The sequence below is a fragment of the Chaetura pelagica genome, unplaced genomic scaffold (assembly GCF_000747805.2).
Source record: "Chaetura pelagica isolate M959 unplaced genomic scaffold, ChaPel_1.0 scaffold103, whole genome shotgun sequence".
In the NCBI taxonomy this organism is placed as follows: domain Eukaryota; kingdom Metazoa; phylum Chordata; class Aves; order Apodiformes; family Apodidae; genus Chaetura; species Chaetura pelagica.
Genome location: NW_009953004.1, coordinates 3969711 through 3979375, shown reverse-complemented (window position 1 = coordinate 3979375; position 9665 = coordinate 3969711). Strand labels below are relative to the sequence as shown.

The window sequence follows — 9665 nt, the reverse complement described above, 5'->3', positions numbered from 1 at the left end:
CCGGGGGGGGCGGGGGGGGGGGTCTGCTGTGCCAGCCGGCCCCAGGGCTGGCCTGCTGTGTGGCTGGGAACTCTATGGAAAAGACTGGTCATCAGACTGTGTCCCCATGCCCTGTCTGCAGTATGGGCAAGGTAGGAGCAAGACACGGCAAGGGCAGGAGCCATCCTGGTCCCAGAGAGACTTGGGGACATTTTCTTGCCCTCTGCCATGACCAGTCACACTGCTGCAGGGAGAACACCAGCCCCTTTAGTTTCCTCTCTGGGTAGCAGCCAAGAGACAATTAAAATTCAGCGTTATACAGCTGATCCCGCTATGAAAGAGGAAACTTCCCCATCAGCCTGATCCAGCGGTGATGAGGAGCTGGAGGCTCTAGGAACTCACCTGTGACCAGCAGCTGGACGGTGTCGCTGTGCTGTGCCGCCCCGACCCTGTTCTCTGCCTGGCAGAAGTAGGTGCCGGCGTCCGAGGGCAGCAGGCGGGCCCAGGCCAGCTCAGCCTGGCTGCCCAGGGGTTGGGCTGTCCCCCCCGGGCTGCCCCGGAACCAGCGGTAGCGGATCGGTGGGGACCCGCTGGCCACGCAGGTCAGGCTGGTCCTGGCTCCCGCGGGCACCACCAGCCCCAGCTCGCCCGGCCTGATGATGGGCTTGGTCACTGCAACTGGAAGACAAAGCTGTGCTGGGGAAGGGCCCCCTCACCCCAGTTGTTGCTCGGCATTTGGGGCTCTCCTGGGAGGAGGAGAGGCAGAGCTGTCTCCTCACCTCTGCACAGGTCCAGTTCATCTCACCTGTGCCCAAAGCCAGGTTTACACCAGCTATGGCACCATATTTACACCTGCCCTGTCATGCCAGCCCCGCTCTGCTCAGTGGGTGCCCCTCTTGCAGAAAGACTGAGGATGCTGGGGAGGGGATACGGCAGCATTGGCCAGTACAACACCCACGTGCAGTCCCACTGGCTACAGAGATGCTGGCTACCTGCAGCCAAAACCAGATCTGGATGTCATCTCAAGCACCTCAGGTTCATGTGGTCCTTGAGGTGTTCCAGATCAGGGTGACCTACCTGCCCCAGTCCATTCCTACATCTCCACCAACAGAGAGGGGCTAACACAGCAAAGTAGGAGGGTGCCTCAACACCCAGTCAGGATTATGGTGTGAAAACCTGTTCCCACCAGCTGCTGCTCCTACATGCTCTGTGGGTTAGGCTACCTACACAAGAGCAGGGATTTACCTTTGACAACTTTAACCATAGTGGTCACCTCCTTTGTTATCAAGCTGTTGTTTATAGATCTCCAGACGACTTGGCATGTATAGTGTCCACTGTCAGGGATTTCAAGGTTCTTGATCAGAAGTGAGATGTTCCCTGGGCTGTGCTTTGGGACACTGACCCGGTCTCTGAACTGGGACAACAAGATGTGGTCACCAGTCTCGTCCCTCCTGAAGATGGTAGAGGTGCTATGGTCCCTCTCTATGCTCCAGGTGAGCGTTTGCTGTGTGAAACCTTCTGAGGGCATGTAGGTACACGGTAAACTGGTGGATGCCATCCATGTGCCCTTGATCTCGTGGACACCAGACAGATCCAGGAAGGCTGCAGGAAACAACAGTTGAAGAGAAGAAATAAGAAAGCAGCAGAAGAGAACACCCTTAGGTAGATAGGAATCACTAGTTGGTGGAAGAGAGCATGTGGGCACCTCTAAGATGTGCTGTGGACCACAGCCAGCCAGACCAGGGCCTGTCCCCATCTCACTGACTGTACGGAAGTCAACAGTTGCTTTCACCTCATAGCTATTTTTATTGTTTCTCTCTGGACACTTGCCAGTTCTCAATTCCTTCTTGTTATGGAGAGGCACAAATCATGCTCCTGGTGGCAGCATCACAGCTACAGTCCTTGCAAGGACTTTAGGAGCACCTCTTGTTCCTTCTCTCTCACCTCAGCCCTCACAGCCTGATCCTGCAGCTTGGCTTTCTGCTCACACTTGCACATGATGAGTCAAAGAGCAGGGGCACCAGTGACACAGGATGCTCTGACAACCCCACTGGCAGTGTTGACTTCTACCTTCTATAAGGGAGGAAGGGTGGGAGGAGGAGCTGGGTCCATGGGGCAGCTAAGACCACTGCTGAGGTGAGCTTCCTGGAAGATTGTTTCTGACAGGGAGCTTTGGTTTTCCTTTGCCAGCTGAGAAGGCAGGCACAGCTCTCTTCTTCACATCTCACATCCCAGGCAAACACAACTCCTTGAGAATTTTTAAAGCTTTTCCATCTCTCTTCTTCCTCTTTTCACAGGTTCCCACTGATAAAAACTTCAGAAGGGTGGGAGCTATTTAGAAAAGTGGTCAGAAGTACCCTCAATGGTTTTGGTGCACTCAAGTTCAAGTATGTTTGCTATCCAGGGTATTCATCTGGACAAAATTTTGTTTAAACATCTCCCCCATGTTGTCTTGCATTGCTGTGTGCCATGGAACAGCTGCTGGCATCCACTGGTTCCCTGTGGAGCAGCTGCACTCTGTATATGACAAGTTTCAAAAAGAGCTGGGGTGGCTCCAAAGAAGAGATGATTGGAAGGAATGGGGGAAACTCAGAAGAATAAAAATCCCCAAGAGAATGTTTTTAAAAGATGTATTTACTCCCAGTGACACTTCCTAAACTGGGCTATTGTCTTCCAGACAAACAACGTGAATTCTCCCACCAAAGGGAAATAGAGCTGAACCAGGTAAAAACCTTAAGGGTCATGTTAGAGATTAGAAGATGATCAGAGGGATTTGTGTTATCTGTAAGGTGTGATAACAGACAAAATGTTGAACTCTCCTATTATGGCCCATTTTCTGAAACAGTTGAGCATCTTCCTTCCCAGGCTGCCAGCACCAGCTGCTCTGGTGGCACTGGAGGGCCATGCAGGCAGGAGCCTTTAGGGCTCTGCTCTGAACACTGGACCTGGACCAGGAGTGGTGGACCAAACCCAAGCTTTGTGCTTTAGACTTAGAGAACCCCAGATCTGACCTCTATCTCTTGGACCCCACCCGCTTCACCCAGAGAAACACCCTGATGAGCACTCCAATGGACACAGGAGAAGAGGAGGCAGATTTTGTGGTAACCAGCACATTCTCCCAGCCGCTCCAGCTGTCTGCCCACAGCTCCTCTGGGAAGTGCGTCTTGTATGCACCAAATCACCTGAATTTAGCTGGACTGGGCTCAGGTCTACCTACACCCCTTTATCCTGCTCCCCCTCTCCCCTCCTCCCCAGGCACAGATTGTGTTCTGCTGCCTTCACTCACACGAAGTGGCTCAAGAGGCAGATCCAGAAATCTGCAAAGCTGTTTATTTTTTTTTTTAATTATGAAATGGGGAACATACTTTGACCCCTTTTCCCACATCCCAGGAGCAATTCTGTGCTTCCTTATACAACTTGTTGAAGCACCTTTCTCCTGTTTCCCAAAACCTTCCTGTGCTGGTGTCAGTGTCATCTGTACCCTGGGAGTGGCACATGTGCATATGAATGGAAACAAAGATTCCAGTGTCACCTCTCCTAATGCACCTAGAGAGGCAGCAGCTCAGGAGGGACCAAGGGAAACCATGTGTGTGCTGACATTTGGTCTCACAGCTCTTCTTCCCAGGACCGTGCTAGCAGAGCAACCCTGACACATTATTCAATTCTAGAAGAATTGATGTTCCAGCTCCACAAAGCCTGTTTTGTAAGTTAACATGCCAGAGCAGCAATTTTAAAAAATTAACACAATGTAGCTAAAAAGATTTTCCCTACCCTCCTGATACTCTGATTTTAAGTCTCACACACTGAAGCATTTACTCACCGTTGCAGCTGACGAAAGCCATCCCAAACACCACCATCCATGGTCGTCCTCCCACTGCCCAGAGCTGCAGCTCCATCCTCCTTTCCCTGCACTTGGTGAGAGACCCCCACACTCCTGGGACCAGAAGACAAGTGAAGGACACTTCCCTTTCTTCTGTCCTTTGTCATCTAAGATCCTCTTTCTGAAACATCACGAGTCCACTTCATTGCCAAGTTAGGTGAAGGGTAAAGGATGGACAAAGACATAAGGATATCTGCAGTTCTATTTAATATTCTGTCCCCACCCACTTCTCTTACTGTTCTCTTGATTTTTCTGACTAGAGATGCTTTTTATTGCTCTTCATAAATGTCCTTCCTTCCTTCCTTCCTTCCTTCCTTCCTTCCTTCCTTCCTTCCTTCCTTCCTTCCTTCCTTCCTTCCTTCCTTCCTTCCTTCCTTCCTTCCTTCCTTCCTTCCTTCCTTCCTTCCTTCTCTTTTCTTCCACAGTTGCATTCACTTCACAGTGCCTACACAGTCAAGCACTCAGCAGCAAGTGAAATGGAACCTGAGGATGCTTGTGAAGCATGAGCTGGATTCCCTCTGGTTTGTGGGTGATGATACTGCTCAGCAGAGTGCCCAGCATCTCTCTCCATTGTACCACAAGAGCTCAAACCTGGCATCCAGACATGGAAAAGCAGGAGTCTGAGTGCATCGACTAACCTCACACCACCCAGGAGCACAAGGCAGAGACCACCTGGTTGATGCTCTGTTCTTCTTCTGCAGTGTCTCCTGCTGAACATTCAGCTCTCACACCACATGCAGAAAAAGACTCTCCAAGGATGAGCCCATTCACCTTCTCAGCAGGTCAGTCTGGGACCCAAGTGAGGAAAACAACTAGCCCTAGTTTCTTTGCCAAACAGTCTGAGCCTATGAGATCAGAAAACTCAGGATGCCACTTTTACGCCCTTTTTCTTGTTTTTCTGTTTTAACAGAAAATGTGCAGAGAAGGCAATAAGAAAACAACATCCTGCTCCCTTCTGCAATAGAAATTTCCCTGCAAAAGCTCACTTTTCCTACCAGCTGCCCAGAATTTGTGCCCCATGGCAGTGCAGTTACACCCACCAGGGCCACAGAGAAGGTGCATGGAGAAATGAGAGGTTACCAAGCCACAGTCACCCACACTTTGTTACACCATTTGTACCATCTGCTAAGCTCTGCCTGTTGCTGCAGGAAAACTTGTCTGTGGCAAGCACGGCAGCCTGGAGCAAAAATGTGGTGTGGGACACTTGGTGCAACACCTGCCTACGAGGTTCCAAGCTACAAGATACCACTAGGTGACATCCTGCTGGGGAAGACTTCAAAGGCAGCAGCACCACCCATTCTGGCTGAGCTAATCCTTGCTGCTGTGCTGGAAATTTGATTTTTGCTGCCTTTTCTTCTTGACGTTTTCACTGAAGCTACTAGCGTGGTACCAGGTCATACTGCCTATGCCCTATTGCCCACTCTGACACCAAGAAGCCATCAGCTCTGTTTGAGTCCTGCCTAAAAGCAAGCAGGCAAAGACTTGCTAAAATTCAAGCAATGTCACTGAAGGAGTGGATGTGAGTCCATTTTCAGACAGAGGATTTAAAACCAGCCTTTTGCACACCTGGTCCATGGCCAGCAATAGAAGTTTGTCCCAGCAAAATATTTCTTATGCAAAAGACTTTAAAAGAAGCTGGATTTTGGGGAACATGCCCTGGAACAAGCTGAAATCCCAAGCTGAAACTGCTGATGTGACTACTTTCTGAAGCAGCTATGTAGGACTTCCTGAAACAGCAATTATACAGAATTAAAAAAAAACAAAACAAAAAACAACAAAAAACTATTTAGCCAAAACAAATGCCAACAACTGTAGTTTCTCAACAGTGATGGACATGACATCATTCTCTCCTTGAGGCAGAGATGTAGCTGCTAGTTTTCTCCTCCCCAGGTCACAAGGCCAGCCCATTTCTTTTTTACCAGAGGGTAAGGTTGGTAAGGAATCTTGCAGCCTGTCCCTGCAGGATACTCACCTTCCTTCCACACACTGGACATGACACATTCCCAAGCATCATTTCTACAAGTCTCACCCCTCCAAGTCACCAGCATGAAAGCCCCATATTCCCATTGCACTAAGTTGGTTTCTTGGATGGAGGTCAGGGGGGTGGGGTTGCTTCCCAGTACTGTAACACTCCTTTCCCACCCCCCTCCCGACCAACACATGCACAAACACCTTTTAAAAAAAAAAAACAAAAACCAAAAACAAACACCACCTTTTTTAAAGAATGAGAACATCACTACAGAGCTCCAAAAAATGAAGCATCATCTAGACTTGAAAGATGAAGAAACCACAATAGTTTCCCAGAAAATGTCAACACTGTTGCTTTGTCATCACATTAACACACTGTTCAGCCATGATTTTTCTGTTGTTTTCTGGAAAACTCTTTTGGTGATAATTGTGTGCCTTGCAATGCTATTGGAAGAGTTTTCCTCCCCTTCTCTCCTTCCTGCTCAGGAAGGACTGTCAGCCTTCACTGACTTTTTAAACTCTTCATAATACAACTAATTTTCTTTCACTCCCTAACGATCTCATTTCATTAGCTCTGAACCTCGCACTGGACCAGCAGCAACTCCTACATCTTGCGTTCCCTGAACTGTGGCCGCTACAGCCTACACACATCCTGCAACCCCACATCCAAAGCATACCCCAAACTCCAGCAGATCCACAATAATTCCTCTGCTTTCATGAAGGAGCAGAATTCCTGGGCACACCCCAATATTCATGCACAGTCACCTTCACAGGTAAAATAGAGGGAACTATAAAAACATCTATTCAGTTTACAGTCTTCAAGTTTAATTATTTTCATTTTTTCCTTGACATTTGTAATAAGCTGCATGTACATGTTGACATTTTTTTTTTCAAGATAACATCACCACCACCAGCACAAGCTGATGTTTTTTCCTTTTCATTTTGAAACAAAGGTTTCTGAGACCTTGACCACTCTCCACAGCACCAGGGCTGCAGGGGACATTTCTTCTTCTTATACTGCTGCCCTAGGTAAGGTTCTTGGTTGTATCCTGGTTTTAATCTGGCTTTCAGTGTTTCTTTAAGGGTTTTCTCACATCTGGGACACGCTGTGCAGCACTTCAGGTGAAGGGGAGGGATGGGAAACAGTGATTTGCAGACCAGCACTGAAAGGTGCTGGGGATGCTGAGCAGCCCTTGGTGCTGGTGCTGCTACCACATCCGAGGCTGTGCTGGCAGATCCTCTAGTCACGTAAAGCAGTCACCTCAGGACAGCCCTCCTGGCCTGGGGTCTGCATACACTGGCTTTCAGAGGGCTTTCTTCTACAGAGGTGGTGGCAGGGAGCTGAGGAAAGCAAAACCAGAAGATCTAGACAGCAGTCTGCAACTGAAGTTCCCAGAGAGGTTTGCATTTTCACTGCAGAGGTTGTTAAGGCTCACAAATAATAGAGGAGCAAAAACTGCTTGTTGAACCCATTTTTCAGAAGCAAAGGTGAATAGAAAGATAAATTTTGCCTGCATGAAGACCCTCTTCAGACTGCAACCTGTGGAGCACATTTGGTTCTCATGCAGTGTCCCCTACTTCATATGCAGATTCTTGGGTGTTTTCAACACATTCATATTCATTCTTTTGCGTATTTATTTCTTCAGCTCCTTTGTTTTTCAAGGGCTCCACCACATAGTTGCTGTCAGTGCAGGGGATGGGCTCCTCATAATGACCTGTGCTTTCACACCTTGAAGAAGCTGCTCCTCTCAAATTATGGCTGAAAACAAAACACAATATGGAAGAAGAGTTGGAACCAGAGTAGGAAAAGCAACTGTCAACCATCAAGATTTTGAACAAGATTGTGGTCTGATTCAAACCCATGTAAACCTGGGGCATTGGATTATGACAGTGTTCTTGTCCTTTGCTTCCAAGTGGCAAGAGAACCTGGGACATTACAGCAAGCATGGCCTCCAGCCTAGAACAGTTTCAGAGGTAGCAGAAGGTATGTAAGCAACACAAGGATTGCCCCTATTTCTTGGAATGGCATAACCAGACAACGGATCTTTGCAAGATAAATATGTATTATATATTAAAAAGTGGTGGAGGAATGGTAAATAGTGAGCAGAGTGCAACCCACGTCCACCACCTGGGTCATAACATCTAATAGCTTTAAAATGAAGGGTTATACTCACAATTTTACTTCATAGGTTTGAGCTGGAAAAGAATAATCAGAAATGCATCAATAATTGGCATTTATATTCTCAAAAAATAATGTCTACTCTGTCTCCTTTTGATATAAGACAGAATAAAAATAGGAACCTTAGAGATCATGTTGGATGAAATGAAAACAACCCAGATGTAGCACAACTGGGTCAAAATAACTGGCTCAAGGTCAATGGCCAAGTTGAATTTAGAAACCAGAAGTTCCCAGTTCCCACAATTTTCCTACTCATTAGATGTTCAATAAAGAACAATTTAGAAAGTGGTTATTCTGGATTTATAGAAAAAAAAAAAAAAAAAAAAAAAAAAAGGCAAAAGGAGCATTTAATAATGACTCTTATTTGGTAGCATGGAGCTCTAGAAAGCTAATTAAAGGAACAAAGGGACAAAGAGAAAATTATGGCCAAGACCCCAAACCAAGCCCTGGTGTGTTCTCCATATGCTGCCCAGTGGCTTTTCTAGAAGCCTTGGTCAGGAGTTTGCTATTCTTACTGCAAAGGCAGAAGCCTTCAGTAAATATATCCTGCAGCTGGAGACTAGAAAGGAAATTAATCCTTATTCCATAAGGAGAATTAATGAAGGCCTCTATAGATCTTCCACCACCCGTTTTGGGCCACACACTTCTCGATGGGCTCCTGCACGATGCAGGTGCCAGAGAACAGCCCCAGCACCAAACCCCTCCAAGGTAAAACAGCACATTCAAATTTTCCAGAATGTTTCACTCACCATCCTTGGGCTTTCTAATGCAGACGATAAGGAAGATGACAAGGAAAACCACAGCACTGCAAGCCAAGGTGATCAGGATGACAGAGATCAGGGACAGGGGAGTCCTCTGGGCATCTAGGGCGACACAGCAGACTTGCACTCTGAGAAGACCCCCAGGTCACAGCAGCAGTTCTGTGATGCCCACCACTTCCCTGAGGACAGCAGCACCCAGCCCTGCCCTGTGGACACATGGCTGTGCTCCATGTGCCTGTCCCTGCTCATCCCCATCCTGGCAGCACCTTGTGAGGTGGCTCTGGTGGGTGACATTGTGCCAGCCAGACTCACTGCACATGTCTTGCCAAAAGACTGTGGCCACAAGGCAGAGTCTGCTGGTGCTGAGTGTAACTGAGGCTGTGGTCTGGGCAGAAGAGCTGTACCACACCTCATGAAAGGAAGGGCCTTGGCTTTTCATTCAAGGAATGAAAAGTGGCATTTGAAACAGCTTTAAACCCACTGCAGCACTGCAAGTCTGGAGGAGGTGCAGAAGCTCTGCTTGAGTTGCACACTGAGGCTTTTCTGCTCTTCCAGCTTTGACACTGAAAGAAAATATCAACGTGGACTGCTGTCCAGGAACACAGCAAGAGCTCTGTAATGCTTCAACTATGAAGACATTTTCCCCTCTCCCCTGCCCCCATAAAAACATCCAAAGTCTTTGAAAAGTCACCAGGAATCATCCACGTGCCTTGAGAACAGCCATTGATACAACTGGCAGCCAAAAGGCAGAACACTAGTTCTGAGGCTGAAGGTACCAACTGCTGAGCAGCCAGGTTGGGTACCTCATCTTGTTCTTAGCTTTGCTTTGCCCTTACTCTGAGTTGTGTAATTCTTTTCTGGGTATCCCACACCACTCTTGGGATTCACTGCTGTTACA

The 9665-nt window shown here is 47.9% G+C and overlaps 1 protein-coding gene across 1 annotated transcript in view; it reads right to left on the bottom strand.

Moving 5' to 3' along the window:
• LOC104387845 (hemicentin-2-like) overlaps positions 1-9086 on the bottom strand; it is a 14189-nt gene extending 5103 nt beyond the window's left edge. The window contains exons 1-5 of the mRNA XM_009996638.1: positions 9080-9086; positions 8756-8869; positions 1225-1581; positions 382-657; positions 213-258 (exon numbers count right to left, since the gene is read on the bottom strand). Of these exons, the coding sequence (XP_009994940.1) occupies positions 213-258; positions 382-657; positions 1225-1581; positions 8756-8869; positions 9080-9086 (800 nt within the window). The remainder of the gene's footprint in view (positions 1-212; positions 259-381; positions 658-1224; positions 1582-8755; positions 8870-9079) is intronic.
• Positions 9087-9665: the final 579 nt, after the last annotated feature.